Below are 25980 nucleotides of genomic sequence, written 5' to 3'. Positions count from 1 at the left end.
ATAGTTTAAGACCTGGGGAGTGACATAGGCTACTTTTTACCCCGGAAAATCAAAGAGTTCCCACGGGATTTTTAAAAAACTAAATCCACGCGAACGAAGTCGTGGCTGGGCATCAACTAGTAGGTATTTATTAAATTTCTGTCTGGAGCCTTAAGGAAATATTCCTATTTTCCGACACTTCTTCCGACTGCTGGCTTCCAAGTCAATAGACTGAAGCCGGAATATGGATCATGAAATATTTTATAACGTCTTAAAATTTGAAAGCTGTAAAGCATCGAGAGTAACTGGATGGTTATATAAGGACTGTTTCACACCACATCCGATACGACATATCTTTTTGACATTAAGGGATAAAACTTAAGTAGAAAGCCGGAAGGTACGTACTATTTAAGCGATTAAAGTTTAAGCGCTAAAATAAACATTATTCCTATGAAAAAGAACCCCGGATGGGATCGAAACTAGTCGGGCTTACGCCGAGTAACCACGTGAGCCGGGAGCCCTATTTTTCTTTGATTTCACGTTCCCTCACTCTAGTTCACTCTGATAATACGTCGTCAGCCTTCGGGGGTCCGATTATGGATACCTCTAAATTTTCAGACTATGATACATATTAATATGTTGTAGCGGGGGCTTATAGAACGAAGAACCAGGTACAATGTGTACCTTTTTGGCTTTACATTTTTTGTATTGCATTTTTAACGTTGAAAGCTGGGGTGTTCAGTGGATATAAGCCCTTAGCAAGGTAGCTCCAAAATTCATGACTCCCGTTTGAAGTGTAAACTTCGCCTTAAAAGGAGTATGTCGAACTTTGAAATGTTTTCCAGCGAAATGTTTACATTTGAAATTATTTGCGCCGCCATCTTGGAGAAACCCACGAAACGTGTTATTTGTTTTTAATTATGCCCCAGTAGCTTAATGGTGTAAGAGAGGATGAATGCTGCAAGGTCGCAGGTTCAAACTTTACAATTTGTACCGAAGCTCGAAGATTCAATTGAAAAACACGCATTAAAGCGTTTAATTAACCCTTTACTCTTAATAAGCACACTTACCTACATATAAAACTATAATGCCCGCGACTTCGTCGTTTTTTGGAAATCCCGTGGAAACTTTGATTTTCTGGGATGAGAAGCCTAGTAGGTATGTCCGTCTTCGCGTTGCAACTTATCTCTGTATCAAATTACATTAAAATCGGTTAAGCGAGGTAGACACACTTTGTCATTCATAATATTACTTACTTATTGGTAGACAGATATAGTACGCGACAGATCGAGATGGCAATCGGAGAGGGAACGCCCTGCTCACCCACACAACTCCCGCACTCCCGGTGCGGGCGAGTGCAGGTGTGTGGGGCGTCCTCCCGTCATACCCCGATTGCCATCTCAACCTGTCGCGGACTATAGGTACATAAAAGGGTTATCGAGTCAACCGGGGACCCGAGAGCTGGCAGCTACCTTGGTCAAAGAATTAGTTTGGCCATCCAAAGGGGTAATGCTGCCAGCATCTTGGGTACAATGCCTCGCTGCGGTGGTATCGATGAGGTTTTAGATTCAATTATATTTATTTTAGTTTTAATTTAATATTGTTTTTTTTTAAATTTAAGTTTATTTAATAAAATAATTGTAATAAAATCTCTCTGATAAGTGGGTATATAATCTAAGTAGATAGATAAAAGTAAGTTAAAAATGTATAGCCATAATAATATGTACCTATAGTATCATATGTAACAAATAAACATACATGACAGATGTGGGTGGGGTGGGTATCGATTCCCCCGACGTTGCCCAGGGGAAAACTATCGATCTCACACACCCCTCCCTTGTTTATGTTGCGGGCAGTTTGTTAAATTAGTCAGAGCCAACAATGTCTGTATCAATAAAAGTGTAATGCCATGCATAGACGTCGATCCTACTGCCAACTGCTATTTGTATTTGTTGATTTACGTTTCGTTCGATATACTTACATAGATTCAAGCCATCACTTTACTATCGTAAACTTTAATCTAAATATATACCTAAAAGTAAAAGGTGACTGACTGACTGACTGATCTATCAACGCACAGCTTAAACTACTGGACGGATCGTCCTGAAATTTGGCAAGCAGATAGCTATTATGACGTAAGACGTAGTATTATGGCGGTAATCACTTAACATCAGGTGACACGCCTGCTCGTTTGCTCGCTATCTCTATTTAAAAAAATGCATCCGCTAAAAAAGGGTTTTTGAAAATTCAATCCCTAAGGGGGTGAAATAGGGGTTAGAAATTTGTGTAGTCCACGCGGACAAAGTCGCGAGCATAAGCTAGTTTTTTAAATAAACTTCTTTAAGACTTTATAAATATATTTTAATAAACACTATAATATGATTAACTTAGATTTTTTTTATTTTTACTTATAATTTATATCTAAGTTTATTTAGTAGAATTGTCTATTTAAAGTAACTACAGTCTAAAAACAGAAATCTGTTTTTATAAGTGTTCTACGAGAAAAATTATCTCAGATATATTTATTATTCGACTATAAAAGTTTTCTTTTTAAAATGGCCGATAAACAGAACAGCTATTTTTAACCGCCATATTCTATCGAGGTGTTTTAAAGAACCAACGATTTTTTACTTCTATGTGATAAAAACTTTTTGGCGACTCAGTTTTAAAAATGGAAAGGGTTACACGAACTACAGTACGTAGCCGAAAGTGATGTACATCGATCTTTAGAAGGAGATAGCAGATTTGTAGAGCGTTGTCCCTGTCGTTGAGACAGTATGAGTGACAGAGACAACGCTCTAAAAAGCCGAAATGTCATTCTAAAGGCCGATGTACATTACTTTTGGCCGCGTACTGTAATTATTTTATTACTTAACCTATAAATTAGCCCTTGACTGCTCTCACCTGATGAAATGGGTTAACCTGGAACCTATGTCTTAATAAACTCTAGTACATAAAACATCCAGACAATTTCTAAAAAGCCTTTCTCAACTGACTGCAGCATAAAATGACACGTACTTAAGCATAGGTCCACTAATAGGTGCCCTGATGTAGGGATTTAATTGAGTCAGTCAGTGTAGGGGGACCAGATAAAAAATAATAAACTCATTTTATACGCACATGTATCTATGTGCACAACAGATGTGTCTCTATTCTTTATGTAGTTATTTTATGACTAAGAGGGGTGGTGTATGAATATAAGCACTAGTTGACCCACCCCGACTTCGCCCGGGTGGGCTTACAGATATCTATACTAATGTTATAAATTCGACGACCTCCCTAGCGCAGTGGTCCCGGGTTCAATTCCCAGTAGGGGGTTAGAATTTTATAATTTCTAAATTTCTGGTCTGGTCTAGTGGGAGCCTTCGGCCGTGGCTAGTTAGGTACAACCCTACCGGCAAAGCCGTTCCGCCAAGGGATTTAGCGTTCCGGTACGATGCCGTGTACAAACCAAAGGGTTTCATAAAAACTGCCATACCCCTTCCAGCCCGCATCCATCGTAGATTGAATCATCACTAGGTGAGATTGCAGTCAAGGGCTAACTTGTATCTGAATAAGAAACAAAACTTTGTCTGTCTGTCTGCTAGCTTTTCACAGCCCATCCTTTCTACTGATTTTCACGAAAGGATAGCTTGCATCCCGGGGAAGGACATAGGCTACTCTTTATCTCGGAAACTCAAGGAGTTACCACAGGATTTTTGAAAACCTAAATCCAAGCGAACGAAGTCACGGGCATCATCTAGTATAATATAATGCCTAGTGGTTACGACCTATATTCTTGAGGTCGGGGGTTCGATCCTAGGCACGCACCTCTAAATTTTCGGAATTTCAAAGTACATACACAATAACCAATTTTTGGTACTTTAAAATTCAAACTTTGCCAAGAATTAATAGAAATACGAACAAAGCCAGGTAGGCATACTGCCATTATCATGTTTTTATCCTGCAAAATTGTTTTATAATCGATTCATCAGTTGAATATTCATCCACTCGCCGTTGTAATTGGATTGAAGAGTGCACCTCGGTAATGTATTCCACGCATAATACATAGTCCATGCAGAATTCATATTCGAAACTATCTATTTAAAACCGAAATCGATAAAAAAATCTGTCAAATAACTTAAAGTTAACTTTGTAAAACGTTTCATACTACAATACAATATTGTCACTACCCATCCCGAGCCATATTGTGTATGCGAAAGTGTACGTGTTTGTTGGTTTGGTGGTTTGTCCTTCAGTCACGCTGCGATGGAGCAACGAATCGACGTGAACCTTTGCATGGATTACGGAGTTAAAGTCCCGGAGAGTGACATACTTTTTATCTCCTAAAATAAAGAGTTCCCACAGTATTTTTATAAACTTAAATGTAAATCCATGTGGACGCATCAGCTAGGATGGTTATAAAAACGAAAGTAAGTGTGTGTATGTGTGTGCGTGTGTATGCGTGTGTGTGCGTGCGCATGTGTGTGTGGGTGTGTGTGTATGTTTGTTACTCTTTTATGCTAAAACTACTGACGGATTTGGCTGAAATTAGGAATGGAGATAGCTTATACCTCTTTTTTTTCTCGTGAGGAAAATCCATCATGGATACCACCGGCCACGCAGGTGCACAATGGTTATGTCGGAAACCGACTATAACGAATTAAAAAAAAACTGATAATTGCAGTGCAGTACAAGTTAGAAAAAGTTATTATTATTTAAACGTACGCGGAGTAGATAACAGGGGTAATTTCGGGGTAGCCAAGTAACCATAACCAGCAATTTTCCCACCAAACGAAAACCATTTCAACATTTTCAAGTGACGACATTTCGCCGCCATTTATATTTAACAACAACAACCCCAGTGAGGGTGAAACAAAAATCAATACCCCTGTCTGGGAGGGACTAGGGACGAGACCCTCTCGCATCCCGTCAAAATATCTGCATTTGAATGGGGAGTGCACCCATGGATACGACGACGGTTGCTGGGCGGAACGAAACCAAAAAGATTATTATTATTATTATTAAAAAGTGATAAGCACGACTAATGTTGTTTTTTTCTCCGGTCGACTTCCACACCATCATCATCATCATTATGGTAATGATCAACCCATCGTCGGCTCACTACTGTGTACATGGCGCAGTGGTAAGCGCTGTGGTCTTGTTAGTGGGAGGTTCCGGGTTCGATTGCCGGCAGGAGTTTGGAATTGTATAATTTCTAAATTTCTGGTCTGGTCTGGTCTGGTGGACTCTGAGAGGCCTATTTACGTCTCTAGCGTCAGTCAGATGTTTTATTTGCAATATATCGTAAACTTTTACAAAATTATAGGATTTTTTTATATTTTTTTCGCGTTTTTAGGGTTCCGTACAGTTAAAGGTCTACACCTGTACATTCTAAAACAGATTTTTATTTATTTTTATGCATCAAAGTTTTGGAATTATCGTGCAAAATGTCGAAAAAATACGATTGTAGTACGGAACCCTCATTGCGCGAGCCTGACTCGCACTTGGCTGGTTTTTTTGTGGTATCGTATCAGAAATAATCAGTACCTGTCTACGTGGGTAGGTACAGTCAAAATATCCGCACTGGCTGCAATATTTACATCCTTTGACTAAATTTTAGCATTGACAGTTGGAACACGCAAATGACGGTGAAGAATCCCACTTCTGAACTAATAAAAATAACCTCAACTTATAGAAACTGACTTTATTCCATTTAGACAATGCTTAATAAACTTCAATCTTAGTTCTAAACTATTAACTTCTTCAAGACATAATTATAAATTCTAATTTTCCCTGCTTCAAATCAATAGCGCCGGCTTTTATGGCTGCCATTTTACATCTCCTCGTAATTCTTTTTTTAAATTCAGGCACTGACTGTAACTGTAAACTGTAGGCAAAGCAATGTCGCTAACAATGGTAAATTCAATTCAAAATCCCTGGCTCAAACATTGATGTTGGAAGAGCCATTCAAATCACTCCCTCCCACACACATTATAGCAATCAAATAATGCGGCAATTGTAATCGTAATCGAACGTCAACACAAACGTTTTAATTTGCCGCGAACGCGACGCCAATCCGAGCTGAGTGCAAATTAGTGGATCGCGCTGAAGTAGGTAAGTACTAAGTACCCAGCGAGCGAACAGTCATTGAAATCAGACAGTTTACTGAGTTTATTTCGTGATTCGATTCGTATAGAAAGTGATATAAATGTTCCATGTGGCAATGTTCACATAATATGTAGAAATTTTCCACATTTATGAATAACTAGCTGATCCCCGCGGCTTCGCCCGCGTGTTTATAATATGTCACTAGCATATGTCACTCAGGAATAATGTAGCTTTCTATAGGTGAAAGAATTTTCAAAATCGGTTCAGTAGTTCCAGAGATTACCCCCCTACAAACAAACTTAACGACATTACCTCTTTGTATTATTAGTATAGAAAGTATAGATATACAGGGTGTAACCCACAGATTAGAGAAGTTTATCTATGGTGTAACCAGAACGCTAACAAAAACGAAGACAGGTGATACCACTGATGATTACTGATATGATAACACCAAAAAAAACACGAGCGCGCTAAAGTTACTTTTGTTAAAACCTCAAAATTCAAGTTAACGGCAAAATTCTGAATAGAAAATTTTACTCCCTCGGTACTCTGATCCTTCGCAATGTGTCTACGGTTGGTTTGGAATGTTTGGATTGTCGAATGAGAATTAAAACTTAATAATTCATTCCATTCTCACTGCCACGTCACGACTGAGTGATATATATGAGAGCTTCGTGAAGTTGTTTTAGCAAACACATCAGGTTTGAAGACGTTTCTCTTGTCTAGAGTCAGGTGTTTTAAGGGTTCCGTACTTGAGGGTGCCAACGCTGTCTGTCACTAAGCCTCCGCTGTCCGTCTGCCTGTCAGCGGTTTCATGGTAGAGAGTTGAAATTTTCATAGATTGTTTTCTTTTGCCGCTATAGATAAAAATTTCAAAATGGCCGCCATGTAAATTTAAAAAAATCAAAGTAGGTACAGTACGATGACTGATGAAAGTGATGACTGATGAACATTGACATTTCAGGTTTGTAGAGCGTTGTCAAAAATTCACATCGATCCGTTGCTATGTTGCAACGTGATTGAAGGACAAACCAACAAACCAATACAATACATTCGGTATGGGTAAGATAGGTGTTGTTTCGTATTGTCTATGCTGCGTAAGTAGGCCCTACTCTAAAGAGAGGAGGGGGAGGTAAACAGGTAGATAATTGAGTAGGTAAACGTCCGGTAGCGCGGCAGTTGTTTATATTCAGCTTAACGACACTGCACCGGCCATTCTTCCGAGAGACCTCCGCACGCGCTCGATATTGTGATAGCTTAACGGTGCAGCCACACTTGTCTACTGTTTAAACCGCCGCCTTTTGTACAGTACGCGTCAGAAAGTACATCGACCTTTAGAAGGAGATAGCAGATTTGTAGAGCGTTGTCTCTGTCGTTGAGACCGACAAAACGTCATATAGGTATGAATGACAGAGGCAACGCTCTACAAAGCCGAAATGTTATTCTAAAGGCTGATGTACATTACTTTCTGTACTTCTTCTTGTAGTCTGTTTTATTCGTTCCGTTGCGTTGAAGCCATATCTCGGCGTCAGCTGTTTCCCTGATTTATTTTATCTACATATATCTAACGGCAGAGCTCTAGGAGCGGCGGTCTTTGGCCCTCAGGCAGAAATCAGCATGAAATTTAAAATTGAATCGGATATAAATATTATGCACACGGAGCTGATAGCAATATCTGAATGCCTGTCTTATATATTATCACTTGAGGGTAATAAGTTTGTGATTTTATCTGACTCAAAGAGCGCCCTTCTACATTTGGCTCGGCTAACCTCGAATATTCGAGGATACCCGATAGCCTATGACATTCTAGACTCCATATGCAAAATTCAAAACAAAAATAAAATTGTAATAATTCAATGGTTACCCTCCCATGTAGGGATCATGGGCAACGAGGAAGCAGACACGGCAGCCAAACGCGCCATCAGCGATGGAATTCCCTACAACTGTATTCCACTACCGAATGAAGTTTTGATAAAATTTAAACAGGAATGTGTATTAGAATGGCAAGAATATTTTGACGAAAGGTCACGGGTTAAAGGCATATGGTATAAAACGATACTGTGTCAGCTCCCTCAATGTCCATGGTTTGCAGAGTCCAAGTTTAAAAGGGCAGACATTGTAATACTGTTAAGACTTCGGTCCGGGCACATTCCATCAAATAAATTTAATTTCTTGATGAGAAGATCGCCAACACAGAATTGTGTAGACTGTGGAGATACACAAATTGATGACGTTTTCCACCTTTTGATGGAATGTACCCGTAATGAATTGGAGCGGCCGCGTATTCTTAAGAATAATTACAGTGTGGGTATGTGCAACAGTCTGTTAGCTACCCCATTGTCAGGGAACGCGCGGTCGCTCATTGATATGTGTTAACAATGTGTTTGTGTTTTTTTTTTGTTGTTTTACCTAAAATGTTTTATTTTTTGTTTGTTTTTTGATGATGTGATGTTTATCTTACGGGGGTGACATAGTCAGCTATGACTAAACCCTCAAAAAAAAATAAAGATATAAAAAAAAAAAAAAAAAATAGGATCGTCTTGTTTCCTTCTATTGGGCGTATCTGTAGGGTAATTATGTTGGCTAACTGAGTTGCAACGTGAGATACGATTCTACGCAAATCTTTTCTCACCTCTTGTTACCATATTCAAACCATATTGTTTTTCTTCGTCTCCTTGATAACCCAGATAGTGTCATAACGCGCAGACTCCATCAACGTCGCTAGAATTACTGCAGAGTTAACCTGACATATTTATATTTACTATAATCTATATATATAAAAGGAAAAGGTGACTGACTGACTGACTGACTGAATGACTGACTGACTGACTGACTGACTGATCTATCAACGCACAGCTCAAACTACTGGACGGATCGGGCTGAAATTTGGCATGCAGATAGCTATTATGACGTAGGCATCCGCTAAGAAAGGATTTTTGAAAATTCAACTCCTAAGGGGGTGAAATAGGGTTTTGAAATTTTGTAGTCCACGCGGACGAAGTCGCGAGCATAAGCTAGTAATATTATAAGAGGAATGATTTGCTTGTTTTTAACAGTTTTTAACCGATAAACTCTGAAACTACCTACAGAACCGATTTTAATAATCCTTTTACTAAAGCCAAGTGTGGCGGTGGCCTTCCACCTCGTCTTAGCGGGGCATGTGAGCCCAGCATCCCAACAAACAATATATTTCACCCTGTTTGACTCCACTCCTAAGCAGTCGGTAGCTCTAACATAAATAATGCGCGCTTAACAGGCCAGCGTTCCACGGTGTTGCCAAGGCAAGGGTGAAATTCGGACATATTTACGACATATTTTAAACTGGCAACACGTCCTTTGCATCTGTGCGCCGAATACTTTCTGATAAACGAGGGAAAATGGGAAAATATAAACGTTAAATCCCTCTTAAGATATTATGTTGGCGCGCTTCATTATGAACGAACTAGGTATATCATGTTTCATCAAGTATACTAGCTAGAGTTGCAAATAAATTAAGAAAAGCGGGTTACACATTTGAACTTCAGAAATCATAATTGCACGGTTCTCAGTTTTCTATATTATCTTAAGATTTAGAAGTTTCTTTTCTTTATCAAGTCTTCTTTTGCTCCAATGGTAAGTATTATGTAATATTTTTTAATATACAAAATTTATGAAGTACCTACTAGCTGATGCCCGCGACTTCGTCCGCGTGGAATTAGGTTTTTTTAAAAATCCCGTGGGAACTCTTTAATTTTCCGGGATAAAAATAACCTATGTCACTCTCCAGGCCTTTATCTATACACATGCAAAAAACCACGTCAAACCGTTTCACCGTTGCAACGTGATTGAAGGACAAACCAACAAACAACAAACAAACACACTTTCGCATTTATAATAAGGGTACTGATACCTACAGTATGGAAAGCAGGCTGGACATCAGGAACAAGAAAGACCTTCTAAACGACCAATGTCCAGCCGTGGACATCCATAGATTGATACGGAAACGACGTAGAAAATATACCTACATATTTATTTCTCGGTAAATAAAATCCTTGACATCAATAATGAAAAAATGTGTTCCTCAACAAAAGAAGACCTATAAAAATATTTAACTAAATCAAAATATTTTATATAATAAAAGAACACTTCCAATATTATGTACATCGCAAACCACTTTCCTTTTATAGTCAGTAAAACTTAGGACGCTTTCACATTGGCGCTCCAATCTGTGCGGTTTCTACGGCGGCATCGTTGCTGCTTGTCGTAATACGGTATTTGACAACTAGTCAAATCAGTAACTTTTTATCAAACGTCAAAACGCGCGCTTAGTATGCGAAATTCTATGAAATACCGGTGTGTGACGTTACAATTATTTGACGTGCTTTTTTTTAGTTTAATCGATAGTTTAAAATGATTATTACACTTAAAACCAACAAAGGACGTGGATTTTACGTATTTTGGAATTTAATAATCACTGAGAAATAATTTATTTTTGATGTAGTCAAATTACCCAATTGTAATCGTAATCGTCGTAAGTACTCAGTATGATGGTGATAGGATTTGAGAGCTATCCTAAGTTAGGAAGCCTAAACTGAAACTGTTAATTGATTAAAGTTAACAGTTAATTACTTAAAAATTGACTGTAAAAAGATGCAGCTCAAAAAGTTCTTATCAACTTAGTCAACGGTCTGTCTTTAATACTATATTTATCTACTCAGTCCGGACTGAGAAAGCAGGACATAGTTCGAAAAACCGATAGACTTTGGGTTCCCAAGTGCTAGAACGGCGATCTCACACTGAATAGCGCAGCGTTGGAAGACTGAAGACTCCCCAATTGGACAGACTACATCAAACTAGCCACAGAAAGCCACTGGATTCTGGCGTAAACCCGTGGTGTGAGGGAATCCCTTTGTCCAGTGATGGATATCTGTTTGTCTGTTGCACGTGGATCGTACTGCCAATAGGGTCTTGGACTGTAGTAATAAAATGGTGTGATATTTTGTATAGCGGTAGTTTATGGGGCTAGAATTCATTATTAAAGAGAATAATTTTAAAAAATCATGTTTTTTATTTATTTTTAACACTAACGTCCAGCGTACGGAAGGTGAATAATGACGTCACAATGCGTAAACGACAAATATTTTTCAATTTTTTAACATTAAAATAGAGTAATTTCTGCGGGAAAATGTTTTTTATGTTAAAAATTAAAAAAAAATCGTTTACGCCCTGTGACGTTATTAATCGCCTTCCATACAGCGTGATGTTAATAAATTAATTATATTAAAAATAACGAAAAATCTATTTTTTAAAAATTAGGTATTCTCTTTAATAATGAATTCTAGCCCCATAAATTACCTCTACAATACATCACATAATTTTATTAGTACAGTCCAAGACCCTATTACTGAGTTTTGTTTGTTGATTGTTCGTTTCTGCGGAATCCGCACGTTGTATATAGCCCCAGGCCATAGCGTCTGAAAAAAACGAGCTTCAAGTTGATAATATTGTAGTGTGTAGTGTGTTAGCCTAATATAAGGAATGTTCAACTGTATTTTTTATTATGCGCCCAGAGTAGGTGGCCCACTGCACAGCCGGCGTACGCGACTGGCAGGGTCGCCATGTGGTGAGCGTCGTAGAGGTTATTAAAACACGTCTAAACTTGACGAAAGTTCGTATATTAGTCTCTTTAAAATACAGTTGAACATTCCTTATATTAGGCTAACACACTACAATATGATAGCTTGTTTAAATCGGACAGTAAAATTGCCAGTGTGGCATTAGCTTTCGGTAGACAATCCGTCTCTCGCCTTCAATGGCGTAAGAAAAAATAAGCAAACACAAAAATATATCGGAAAAAATATTCTTCCATGGATATAATAGTTTTTATTGAATTCGCGTAAATGGCTGTGATAGTTAGAACTTAGGTATAAGTCCCACAAATTGCTATTGCGGTGGAACCATGTCTCATTAACATCGAAATGACGTCATTTTGACGTCAGCCGAAATAAAAATATACCATCAGCTCGAAACTTCAGTCGTGCTGACTGCTGACGTCACTAAAATGGTAGCCACGCGCATTAGCAATTTGCGGGACTTATATACTTAATTGTAATACTCGAGTCGCTGATTGTTCCTCCTAGTGTTGGGGACAATACGCAGAGAAACTTTCAGCTTTTATAAAATAACGAAGGTCTGGCACGCGCTGGCTCTCTGTCTATATAGACTTACGCACATTTAACGTTATTTAGATTACCTATAGCTAGAAGCCGTGATAGCCTAGTGGTTAGGAGGTCCACCTCCTAATCGGAGGTCGGGGGTTCGATCCCGGGTACGCACGCACCTCTAAATTTTCTGAGTTATGTGCGTTTTAATTAATTAAATATCACTTGCTTTAACAGTGAAGGAAAACATCGTGAGAAAATCTGCTTGCCTGAGAGTTCTCCATAATGTTCTCAAAGGTGTGTGAAGTCTACCAATCCGCACATGGCCAGCGTGGTAGACTATGACCAAAACCCTTCTCACTCTGAGAGGAGACCCGTGCTCTGTAGTGAGCCTGCGATGGGTTGATCACGATAGCTAACATACAGATCGACGTCTATTCTCAAAGGTATATTTTTCAATCGAACGACGTCGTTTAAATTTCCCAATAAACAAATATTGTCTATAGAGATTGAATCAGATATTCTCCCAAGTTGAAGATAAATCGGTTTTATTTGAGTTTGGATTCCGTGGGAGTTTAATAACGTTTCAATTTCAAGTATGAAGTTTCAATTACATATTTGATGCTTACTATCATCATCGTCATGATCAACCCATTACCGGCCCACTACTGAGGCTACACTCCTCACGGCACAGAATATATCTCACAGTGAGAAGGGTTTGGGCCATAGTCTACCAAGCTGGCCCAATGTGGATTGGCAGATTTCACACACCTTTGAGAACATGAAGAACTCTTAGGCATGCAGGTTTCCTCGCGATGTTTTCCTTCACCGTTTATCATAAAATATGCATAAAACTAAACAAAAAACTGTTTTTTTATAGAATATTACCCATGTTAAATGACTAATATTCCCCTTTCCTCTCCAACTAAGCGTCAGGCTTGTGCTAGGAGTAGGTACGACAATTTATAGTGCAACGGGCGGGGTTTGAACCGTCGACCTTTCGGTATTTCAGTCCACTCCTTTACTGGTTGAGCTATTGAGGCTTATGTTTTAGAATGTACACGTATGAAACTCAACCCTTTCATATGAAACTCTCAACTGTCAAAGTAAGATTAATCTTACTTTGAAAGTTGAGAATACTAATTATTTGTTCATGAACACATTTTAATTTTAATTTGTGATGTAACCACAAATTCACAGTTTTCGGATTTTTCCGCTTACGTGTGCTATAAGACCTGCCTACCTGCTAAATTTCATGATTCTAGGTCAACGGGAAGTACCCTATAGGTTTCTTGACAGACAGACAGACAACAACGTGATCCTATAAGGGTTCGGTTTCTCCTTTTGAACCCTAAAAATTTAAACACTTACCAGCTCGAACCTTCGGAGAAATCCTAATTAACCTATTACCTGCCTATTAATTAGATTAGCCAATAACTTAGCGTAAAGATAACTCAAGTCAATTAAGAACTAATGTTGTAAAACTAATTAGCCTCCGAGTCTAGACCGTTTATTCAGAAAACCGGCTAAAGTGCTGGTAATTTATGTGTCTGAGAAATTTCCCACTGAATTCTGAAACGTTTGCTTCGGAGGATCGGCTAATGCAATAAAAATGCAGACTGGCGCTCGTAATACGTAAATGTTTGCGTTTGTAGAAAAAATAGTCACGTATTTTCTTTTAAAAAATTTAAAAAAAACCGGTCAAGTGCGAGTCAGACTCGCGCATCGAAGCATCCGTATTGCAATCGTATTTTTATGACTTTTGCACGATAAATATTTATTCTCTTTAAATAAATCAAAAACTGCTATGTATAAAAATCTTGGACGATCTAAAGATAAAAATAAATAAAAATCTGTTCTAAATTGTACAGGTGAAGCTTTTATATGATACCCCACTTGGTATTTTAATCTCATTTTGAAAGGAATTACCTACTTGCCAAATTTTATGATTCTAGGCAAACTGGAAGTACCATCTAGGTTTCTTGACAGAAAGACAGATGGACAGACAACAAAGTGAGTAGGTACTTTATGGGTTCCTTTTTTGGTACGGAACAGTCAGTCACCTTTTTCCTTTTATATTAGATATACGAATTTGGTTTTGTACTAGGAAAATTAACTACTTATAATAATATAAAAACTAAACGAAATTACGGAACAGATATTTTTTTTACAGAGTTAACGAAACAATGTAAAAATGTGGAACATACGTACATAAATACATAGACTGCTAAAATCATAACCCTTCCATTTGACTTTACTGTAGGTAGGTGTAAAAGAGAAAATCATTAAAAATTACGCGAAAAGTTACGCTCTACGTCGAGGAAGTCTGCACAAAAGCCCACAGGTGTGGATCGATCCGTCGCGACGCCGAAACGCCGACTCCCGTGCTCTGTAGTGTGCCGTGCGAAAGTGAGCCTAATAACTAATATCTTGCTTTGACAGCTCGTATGGCGGAGTTTGAACAGACGCGTTCAGAATGGCTTTATGGCAGCCATTTCTCCCCTTTGAAGTCAACTATCCAGTAGGCAACGCAACCTATAGCATGAGTTTGTATATAGGTACTAGCAGCGGCGTGCAGGTCATATAGGCATAAATGCACTGCTTACCCCAGTTGTAAGCTCAATGCATATTTTTCATTATGACCTGCCAGTAAACAGGTTCCTACCTAACTAATGCATACCCCGACTTCAAACCCTGTGCACGCCACTCCGTACTAGGTAGGTACATAGCTTATTTTATGACGCTACCAGATTGAACTGAAGTGAGCGAACTCTCATAAGCTGTGATAGCATAGTGGTTAGGACGTCCGCCTTCTAATCGGAGGTCGGGGGTTCGAACTACGATTCCGGGCAGGCACCTCTAACTTTTCGGAGTTATGTGCGTTTTAATTAATTAAATATCACTTGCTTTAACGGTGAAGGAAAACATCGTGAGGAAACCTGCATGCCTGAGAGTTCTCCATAATGTTCTCAAAGGTGTGTGAAGTCTACCAATCCGCACATGGCCAGCGTGGTAGACTATGGCCAAAACCCTTCTCACTCTGAGAGGAGACCCGTGCTCTGTAGTGAGCCGGTGATGGGTTGATCATAATGATGATGATGATTAGCTATAACTCTCGGTTTGATCCTGAATCGACGATATGTCACATATATGCTACTAGCTGATGCCCACGACTTCGTACGATTCCATTTAGGTTTTTACAAATCCCGTGGGAACTCTTTGATTTTCCGGGATAAAAAGTAGCCCATGTCACTCTCCAGGTCTGTAACTATACCCATGCAAAAATCACGTCGATACGTTGCTCCCGTGCTAGTGCAACGTGATTGAAAGACAAACCAACAAACCAATGAGCAAACACACTTTCGCATTTATAATAGGGGTAGTGATGGTGACGTGAAATCAAAGAAAAATTATGGCTAACTAGCGTCAAATGTACTAACATTTGACGCCTGCCAGTGATGTCAAAACCTCGAAGTTTTGTTAGAAGTTCCCTAACTGTCGTAAACTGTGACGCTACTATGTAATGATATCAATACTTAGGTACCTACTATAAAAAGAACATAAACTTATTATACGGAAGCGAGAGCGCAGCGAGCGCAACGCCGTGTCTGCCATGGCCCTAACACACGTCTCAACGGCCAGTCTGCATCCCAAACGTAGCATAGCACCCATAGATAAAAACAAAGAGGAAATGATACACTATATTTTTGTTTCCATACTGTCTATGACCAGCTTCCCTACCGTGAAATCGGTAAACGCAATTAAACCTAACCTTTGCTTAACACATCGTTTCCTGGCCAGAACAACTTAACATTTTCACATCACCCAACTCTTAATTGGTAGGGTTTAAGGGTGTTTTTGGCTTATTCAGAGGGTGCATTAAGGTTGTCCGGCCACCCTTTGTTGTCTAGCGACTAGACTCCGGGGTGCATTTTGTTTTATTTGTGCGGCTCGCGTTGGCAGGCGATCGATGCGATGCATTTATGAATTTGTCGGTTTTAGAAATTATTTCCTTGATGTCCTTTGTTCTGGACCATTATTGACTGAGCGCAACGAGATCTCCGAGTCTACTTCAGTGAATTTGTATTTATTCGTCCGTCTATCCTTCTGTACCTATGCTGAGGACTTTTGCTCTCACCGTCCGTCCGTCTGCCAGAGCCTACATAATTAATGCACATATTTCCTTCAAATGCATAAATAATATAACAATGTCAATGAATCAAAGCCAAATAAAAATAAAAACAAATATTTCTTATTAAAATATAGATTAGGTATTAAAATATAGAAATTAAATTACGCTATTGTCTGCGACAGCGCCTGCTTGATTTTACGCTGCAAAAATGTGTTGCCAAAACTGTGCAAATTATGATGTTCATACTAGTGACTTGATTTGATCCATTAATAAATTATCTCTGTCCATACTAATCCATATTTCATATTCCATACTTATACTTAATATTATAAATGCGAAAGTGTGTCTGTCTGTCTGTCTGCTAGCTTTTCACGGCCCAACAGTTCAACCGATTTTGATGAAATTTGGTATTGAGTTAGCTTACATACTCCCGGAGAACATAGGCTACATTTTATCCCGGAAAATCTTTATAATACTCCGCGATAAAAAGCCGTTTCAGACAGACAGTAGTCTAACAGTCGGGAAACTTTATTAAAACTGGTTGCGTCGTGATGAAATATCAACTTTTTTCTCCAAGCTCCCTTTAAGTTGTTGCGATTTGTCGTACGACTAATTTACATTTTCATTTCATTTTAGAGAATGTGCATTTCTATTGCCGCATATAACAATTAACAAAAAATATGTACTTAGTAAAAAAAATTGTTTTATTTTAATAAAATAAATAGTAGAACGCCATCTACTAGCTTTACTTTAAACTACTTCCCGACTACTAGTTTACGAACTAGTTCGTATTTTACCAAAGCGAACGTCCCAACATAGTTCTTAGACATGAAACTAGATGGCGTTGACATAATATTAATAATAATAAATTCATCAGTAACATGGTGCGTATACAAAGTACTTTTACATGACTTTTACAAAGAAACAGAGTATAATCTTGTAAAGATGATACGGAACCCTTCGTGTGCGTTTCCGACTCGCACTTGACCGATTTTTTTGAGAACAATGTACCTACATAATTATTTAGACATACAGCGATACCTACGTGAACTGAACTGCACTTTATTTTGTAAAAATATTTACGGAAACGTATTTTATTTAAACATCCTTGCAGTTTGATCATTTTAGTTATAAAGTATGAACCATTCTGTGGTAGAACTAAAGTTTAAGGTAGGTACATGTGGCGATCCTAGTCTCTCGCTAGTCGCTATGGACCCTGAATGCACTTTTTTAGTATTTATTTATTTAGCCCGCTATTTTAGGTTTTAAAAAATCCAGTGGGAAAGAATCAACATGGCTGTTCTGCGCCTTAAACACTAATTTAAATTACTATTTTAAGATATTATTATTTACTAGATGATGCCCGCGACTTCGTCTGCCTGGATTTAAGTTTTAAAAATTCTTTGATTTTCCTGGTTCAAAAGTAGCCTATGTCCTTCCCCGGGATGCAAGCTATCTCTGTACCTATCTTTCATCAGAATCGGTTAAAAGTTAGTAGACAGACAGACACACTTTCGCATTTATAATATTAGTATGGATTACCTTACCGCAACAGTTTTATTATAAAGAAGTAAAAAACTTTCAAACCCGTGTCGTGTATTGTAATAAGGTTTTGACTAGTAATATCATTCCAAGCTCCCGTCTTCGTTCCTTCGGTGTATCTTTTATTAAGTTTCTAATTAAAAATCTTGGAAGTCAATTAAACTTTAGTGGCTCCTTGTGCTCCTTTAGGATTTTCCTATTCGAAACTCAGTTAATATTAGTGATCTGCCGGATCATTAAAAATGTAGATCCGCGGATACGGATTCAGATACGGATCATTGGCGTCAAGATCCACGGATCCACGGATACGGATCTTAACTATCTTTTTAATCGGTGTCGGTGCGCGTGTATCTTTATCAAATCAAATAACCAATACAATTTCAACATAATATATAATATCTACGGCATTACGGGAACTAAATTAAATCCATGTGAGTAATCCATATATGTTGTAATCTTGATAAGACTACAAAAACGTTTTTAAAATCCTGGTTTCATAGCTATAACCACTCGCTATTCGAATATTCCCGGTCACTAGATTTTTATATTTCTTTTCCATCGACTGACTGGGGTAAAAAAGCGACTTAGGAAGTGGTGCAGGATACAATATCATTTCACTGCAAATATTTTTTGCAATAGGAGTCGTTTTGAAAACAGCTTGGCAGGAATTAATAAGGTTACCGCCGCTTGCTAGGAAATTCATTTTTTCGTCTTTTACGCAATTATCTGGTTTTCTACGGCTTTTTTAAATCGCTTGATTAGATTATAACGCAACGGAATGAAAGAACAAAATACCTTTACATTTGTTTATGGCTGCTTGCTAAGATCTACATTAGTCACGGGTAACATTGGAAATGTGTCAAACATCGTGATTTTTGTATTTGATGAATGAGTCGAGCAACAGCTCATTGGGATTAATATCATAAAAATTTTATTGTAAAGAAAATCAATCATCTACAAAAACCAATTTCAAAATAGTTAATACAAAAGCGTTCTAGAAATAGTTATGCATTTAACAATAATTTGTTGATGCCTGGTTTTGCCATAAATAAAAGTACTCTAACCTGACATTGGCTAATCTGTGTAAAGCCAGAACAAAAAAAAAAAAAGTACTCTGTGGCACAGCTCTGTTCACGCTCTGTTGTAACCATAGGTTATGAACATTATGGTTTTCATTAATTTTTTTGCGGCTTGAATTTTAGCAGTGAATTAACTTTGTAAATTAAAATTAAAGTGGTTTCTGCTTTAAAACTCGTGAAAACAATTTAAAAATAATTTATTTCATACATGAGTGTGTATTATTGTTTTATTATAGATAGGTGTTGAAATGTCTTTTGCCTTTGGAACGCCATCCAGCGCCCCGGCTTCGACAGGGCTCACTGGCTTCAGTTTTGGCGCTAATAAGTAAGCTTTTTTTATTGTTTCTGTTTAGTTATATTCTAGTAAGTACTAAAATTCAGCGCAAAAATAAAAATAAAATAAGTAATTAAATGTAACCTCTAAACTCTTAAACTTTTTGCAAATCTGTGATCTGTCATCCTGTTGATTAAATGGCATCGAAGTTCGAATTTCGAAACCGAAAAATGGAGGAATAAAATGATGATCTGTGATATAAACTTTTGGCTCTAAAGCGTAAGTTTTATCCTACTGTAGCTGAAGTAGAAATTCAACGTACACTTTTACCATTTCTATGATTTCAGATTCAGACTAATGCCGGAAGTTTGACAGGCATTTCTTGCGAATCCTGTTTTTAAAATTTTAACATACCAGTGACCGCCCGCTGCTTTTTTCAGCAAAAATATAAATTTCTTTATACCTAACACAGGGGGATTTCGATAAATTCAACCTTATTCATTATCTAAATCATAAAGGAAACCTCTGCGCATCTCAGCTTTCTAGTTCCAAGGATTTAGGCTTGGACATTGTGTCATCTGCCTTTAGAATGACATTTTGGCTTTCTAGAGAAAGCCAAAATGTCATTCTAAAGGCAGATGTATCTTCTGTCGCATACTGTAGGTTGGTGACAATGACAAAGCCTAAATCCTTGGTAGTTGGTAGTTGGTAGAAAGTAGGTGGTTGGTAGAATGACATTTTGGCTTTCTCTAGAAAGCCAAAATGTCATTCTAAACAACGCTCTAGCGTTGTCCCGGTCACTCATACCTATATGACGTTTAGTCTATCTCAAAGACAGAGGCAACGCTCTACAAATCTGCTATCTCCTAAAGGTTGATGTAGATTACTTTCTGCTGCATACTGTACATAGCGCAGCAGGTTGCAAAGTTGTAGTAATGGGCAAAGCACATATTTTGAGAAATCGTTAGATTTTGGAGTCTCTAGGTGCTACAATGGCGACCTCACAACGGAAATTGCAGCATTGGGACACCCTCCACTAGGTGGACAGATAGCACAAGTCGCCGCTGGATGGTGATAGTGCAAGACTGGTGTGTGGAAGTCCCTACAAGAGACCCATGTCCCGCTGTGAACATCTATCAGTTGATAATGATGTTGATTGATGAGTCAGGAGTGGACTTTTCTTTTTCATCATCACCATCATCAACCAATAGACATCCACAGCTAGACATAAGTCTCTTGTAGGGACTTCCACACGCCAGTCTTGTGCCGCCTGAATGTAGTGGCTCCCTGCGACTCATCTGAAGTCCTCCATCCACCTAGTGCAGAGGTCTTCCAATGCTGCACCTTCCAGTGCGATGTTGCCATTCCAGCACCTTGGAACCCCAATGTCATGTATAAAAACCTACATCATTTGCTTACCTTTTTGTAATAAAATATAATACAAGTGGGTAGATAAAAAACGACAATTGTTAAACTCTCATGTTTTGCTTCTTAGCTCAATAAACGTGTTCTTCTGATTAATTATCGTATTATTTAACATAATACCCAACAACATATCTTTTGACTGTACCAGATTAAACACTTTTCTATTATTTTCAGGCCAGCAACACCAGGTTTTGGCTTAACCGCTACATCCCAAGCTTCAACAGGTCTGTTTGGTACACCTGCAACTTCGGCCCCTGCTTTTGGTGCTGGCACCTCAACGTTTGGGACCACACCTGCGTTTGGGGCTACATCAACCGCTCCTGCTTTTGGTACAGCCACACCAGCGTTTGGAACAACTCCAGCTTTCGGTATGTGATGATTTCTCTATGCATATCACCACACCTTATCAGCAGTGCTAAATCTGCAAATCGGCACTTTTATAGGAGAGCAGTTTAAAGCTAAATAGTACCATAACTACTCTCTTCGGCAGTGTTCCCATTAGATAGATAGATAGATAGATAGATAGATAGTGGTTCCTCTGGTACTGCAGATGTTCATCGGCGGCGGTAATCATTTAACATCAGGTGACCCGCCTGCTTGTTTGCTCATAAAATATATATGTAATGGACTAAGAGCTAGCACGTGCCAGACCTTCGTTATTTTATAAAACCTGAAAGTTTCTCTGTGTATTGTCCCCAACCCAAGGAGGAACAATCAGCTTGTATAAAGTTTGGATCATGGTGGCTTGGTGGGCTTCCATTTCAACTTGTATGTGTTTGTTTTGATTTATGATTTATTTATTCATTTGCTTTCATGGTTACATGAAGCCCCGTTAGGGCATTGCAAAGTTAGGTACATTAACAATACATACATGCTAAATATATAATTAGTATACAATTACATGCAAACTACGTGTTACATTATTTTATAATAGATTTTATCATGTAATTATATAGGGCATTCATTTTGAATCGAAATTATTTTTATTTATTGATCGCACTAATTAATTAAGTTTGTTATAATGTCAATTAGTTTCTTCTTTGTTAATAATTTAGTAATATTAAGTAGGTACAAGTATGTTAATATAAAATAGTTTCGATTATCAGTAAGAATGTCATATTAAATATATAATTTAATATATAATTTTTTCTGCTTCGTTCTTACAATTTAGTTCCAATTAGCTTCACTTCATTTATTTTTATCTTGTGGTTCATCAGGTACAACCCCAGCGTTCGGAGCCACCACAGCAGCGCCGGCGTTTGGTGCTAACACGAGCTTTGGTGCCAACACAAGTTTCGGTGCTAACACAAGTTTTGGTGCTGCCACCAGTGCGCCCGCGTTTGGTGCGACCACATCCTTATCATTTGGCGCTACCACAGCTGCACCTGCTTTTGGCACCACTACACCTGCTTTTGGTATGTACCTGTTTTTTTTTTTAATAGACTAAGCAGCTTTTGCTGATGCGTCTATATCAGAAGTGCTTCGAGTTTTCCAAATGTTTGTCCAATCTATTCTTGAACTGGTTAACAGAACTTGACATAACCACATCCTTAGGCAATTTATTCCATATGTGAACAACTCTGTTGGTCAGAAAGTGTTTTAATGGATTTGACGATGGCAATTGATATTGTAGCTTCATATCATTTCCCCTAAATCTAGGATTGCTTCTCAGAAACATGCTCTCAAAATTTGGGACCTATATTTACAGATGCCTTGCTGGTCTAATGGTTAGCATGTGACTGCAGATTTATAATAAGGGTATGGGTAAGGGGACTGAGGGAAGGTTAGCCCGTTTCCATCTTAGACTGCATCGTCACTTATCACCAGGTGAGATTGCAGTCTAGGGCTAACTTGGATCTGAAATAAAAAAAACTGGTCAGTGCCTCAACATAATGATTATTTCAGGTACAACTGCCCCAGCCTTCGGTGCTGGTAACACGTCATTTGGCACAGGTCTTGGAACTGGTGGTCTCAATTTTGGAACAAGTACCGCACCTTCTACAGGTATGAAATTAATATTTTGGTATTTACTATTAATCTTTCTTTTGTACCTTGGAGAGCATGTTGAGCCATCCGTCCTGGTTTATTATCACTAACGTAATTGGGTATTTTCCTACTTTTGAATTTGATAAATATTATTACTTTATTATAAACTAGGCTAAAAATAATGACGTACGCTAAAAAATATTAAAATCCTACAAAGATTTACAAAGTTACAGGTATTGGAGTGGCAGGGTCTTCTATCCCTTTCTCGCAAAACGAAAATTTGTATGAAACCGCACGAAGCTACTATGGCTATTAGTAAGGCGTGACGTCAAAATGCTATATCGCTATCTCTGTCTAATCAGAAATATTTAAATGCTTATAACTTTTTTGGTATTTGATCGACTTAATTAGTTTTTTCGGTTTACGTCATTATTTTTATCCTAGTTTATAATAAAGTAATAAAAAAATTGTAGTCAAATACCCAATTCGAGTCAAAATCTTACTCTTGGTCAATTCAAAGAATCTCTGTGCCTATCGCATTTTTCTTTCTTCACAGGTTTATCCTTTGGCACCACCACAACAACTAGTGCTGGTCTGGGTGGTCTGGGCGGTTTTGGCTTCGGTGCAGCTACCACCAATACTCAGTCTGGCTTGGGCTTGTTTGGAGCCACCACTTCTACAACTTCCTCTAGTGGTAAGAATTCCATTGCGTTCAGCTTCCTTTCTTCACAGGTTTGTCCTTTGGCACCACCACAACAACAAGTGCTGGTCTGGGTGGTCTGGGCGGTTTTGGCTTCGGTGCAGCTACCACCAATACTCAGTCTGGCTTGGGCTTGTTTGGAGCCACCACTTCTACAACTTCCACTAGTGGTAAGAATTCCATTGCGTTCAGCTTCCTTTCTTCACAGGTTTGTCCTTTGGCACCACCACAACAACAAGTGCTGGTCTGGGTGGTCTGGGCGGTTTTGGCTTCGGTGCAGCTACCACCAATACTCAGTCTGGCTTGGGCTTGTTTGGAGCCACCACTTCTACAACTACCTCTAGCGGTGAGAATTCCATTGCTTTCAGCTTCCTTTCTTCACAGGTTTGTCCTTTGGCACCACCACAACAACTAGTGCTGGTCTGGGTGGTCTGGGCGGTTTTGGCTTCGGTGCAGCTACCACCAATACTCAGTCTGGCTTGGGCTTGTTTGGAGCCACCACTTCTACAACTTCCACTAGTGGTAAGAATTCCATTGCGTTCAGCTTCCTTTCTTCACAGGTTTGTCCTTTGGTACCACCACAACAACTAGTGCTGGTCTGGGTGGTCTGGGCGGTTTTGGCTTCGGTGCAGCTACCACCAATACTCAGTCTGGCTTGGGCTTGTTTGGAGCCACCACTTCTACAACTACCTCTAGCGGTGAGAATTCCATTGCTTTCAGCTTCCTTTCTTCACAGGTTTGTCCTTTGGCACCACCACAACAACTAGTGCTGGTCTGGGTGGTCTGGGCGGTTTTGGCTTCGGTGCAGCTACCACCAATACTCAGTCTGGCTTGGGCTTGTTTGGAGCCACCACTTCTACAACTTCCACTAGTGGTAAGAATTCCATTGCGTTCAGCTTCCTTTCTTCACAGGTTTGTCCTTTGGTACCACCACAACAACTAGTGCTGGTCTGGGTGGTCTGGGCGGTTTTGGCTTTGGTGCAGCTACCACCAATACTCAGTCTGGCTTGGGCTTGTTTGGAGCCACCACTTCTACAACTACCTCTAGTGGTAAGAACTCCATTGCTTTTTGCTTTCTTTCTTCACAGATTTGTCCGTTGGTACTACCACAAGAACTAGTGCGGGTTTCAGTGGTCTAGGCGGTTTTGGTTTCACTGCCACTCAAGTAGGTATAATAATATAATATAGGTATACTAGCTGATGCCTGAGACTTCGTCTGCGTGGATTTAGGTTTAAAAATCCCATGGGGAACTCTTTGATTTTTCGGCATAAAAAGTAGCTTATTTCACTCTCTCAGGTCTTTAACTATAACCATGCAAAAAATCACGTCGATCTATTGCTCCGTTGTCACGTCATTGAAGGACAAACCAACAAACAAACACATTTTCGCATTTATAATATGAGTAGTGATTAACAAACAAACACGTGTTGTAACCAGAACGCTAGCAAAAACTTCGCGTTATTGTTACACTACCTAAACACAATCCAATACCACTAACCATTTGTCTCGTTTTGTACTTTTAGTTATTTAGAATTTTTCAAACCTGCAATGTATAGAGAGCAAAACTCGGGTCAATGCCCCGCCTACGACGCGGCATTGACTCCGAGTGACCTACTTTCGCAACGTTCGTTGACCTGTAGCGTCAGTTAGATGTTTTACTTGCAATATATCGTAAACTTTTGCAAAATTATAGGATTTTTTATATATTTTTTTTCGTTTTTTTTTTTTTGTGGTATCATATCAGTAATCATCAGTACTATCACCTGTTTTTGCCAGCGTTCTGGTTACACCCTCTATAATAATTATACCCAAAAAATATCCCTTTTCCAGTGTAATGCATCCATACCAGAACTCCCCTTGCCCCTTCATCCCCTTGACCCAAACCTTCCAAATGGTCCCGCCTCTGAATGAGAACAGACACACAGATGAACAAGTGCTCTACACCCTTAGGAGTGCCACTAAGGACTGTTATCATATTATAACGCCTACCAGTAAGTTTGTCTTTGTACTAACCCTGATACAGTAAACGGCCGAAAGTTTTTTTTTTTAAATATTCATATACAAGTTAGCCCTTGACTGCAATCTCACCTGGTGGTAAGTGATGATGCAGTCTAAGATGATAGCTGGCTAATCTGGAAGGGGTATGGCAGTTTTTATATACCGCTTTGGTTTCTACACGGCATCGTACCGGAACGCTAAATCGCTTGGCGGCACGGCTTTGCCGGTAGGGTGGCAACTAGCCACGGCCGAAGCCTCCCACCAGACCAGACCAGAAATTTAGAAATTATAAAATTCCAAACCCCTGCCATGAATCGAACCCGGGACCTCCCACTATTAAGACCACAGCGCTCACCACTGCGCCAGGGAGGTCGTCTAAGTGATGAACATCGGCCTTTAGAATTCAGGTTTGTAGAGCGTTGTCTCTGTCACACATACCAACATGACGTTTTGTCGGGCACAACTACAGAGAATGCTATACGAAACCGCTATCTTTTTCTAAAGGTCGATGTACAATATTCCCTGATGGGTATGTTGAGATGGCAATCGGGGCATCAAGCGGGGGCCGCCCCGCACACCCGCACGTCACCCGCACTCGCCCGCAGCGAGACATGAGTGACAGAGAAAACGCTTT

General features: G+C 39.0%; 2 protein-coding genes across 2 annotated transcripts in view; one reads left to right on the top strand and one right to left on the bottom strand.

Moving 5' to 3' along the window:
• Window positions 1-25980, bottom strand: part of LOC117992689 (uncharacterized) — a 342159-nt gene that overhangs the window by 116696 nt on the left and 199483 nt on the right. The gene's annotated exons all lie outside the window — the stretch shown is intronic.
• The window catches only part of LOC117992687 (nuclear pore complex protein Nup58-like), a 36207-nt gene continuing 29295 nt past the window's right edge, over window positions 19069-25980 (top strand). The window contains exons 1-5 of the mRNA XM_069506220.1: window positions 19069-19287; window positions 20836-21029; window positions 21879-22076; window positions 22567-22665; window positions 24260-24397. Of these exons, the coding sequence (XP_069362321.1) occupies window positions 19211-19287; window positions 20836-21029; window positions 21879-22076; window positions 22567-22665; window positions 24260-24397 (706 nt within the window). The 5' untranslated portion in view covers window positions 19069-19210. The remainder of the gene's footprint in view (window positions 19288-20835; window positions 21030-21878; window positions 22077-22566; window positions 22666-24259; window positions 24398-25980) is intronic.

Source organism: Maniola hyperantus, chromosome 22, assembly GCF_902806685.2.
Source record: "Maniola hyperantus chromosome 22, iAphHyp1.2, whole genome shotgun sequence".
Taxonomy (NCBI): domain Eukaryota; kingdom Metazoa; phylum Arthropoda; class Insecta; order Lepidoptera; family Nymphalidae; genus Maniola; species Maniola hyperantus.
Note: the sequence above shows the minus strand (reverse complement) of the source record. Positions and strands in the feature narration are given on the sequence as shown.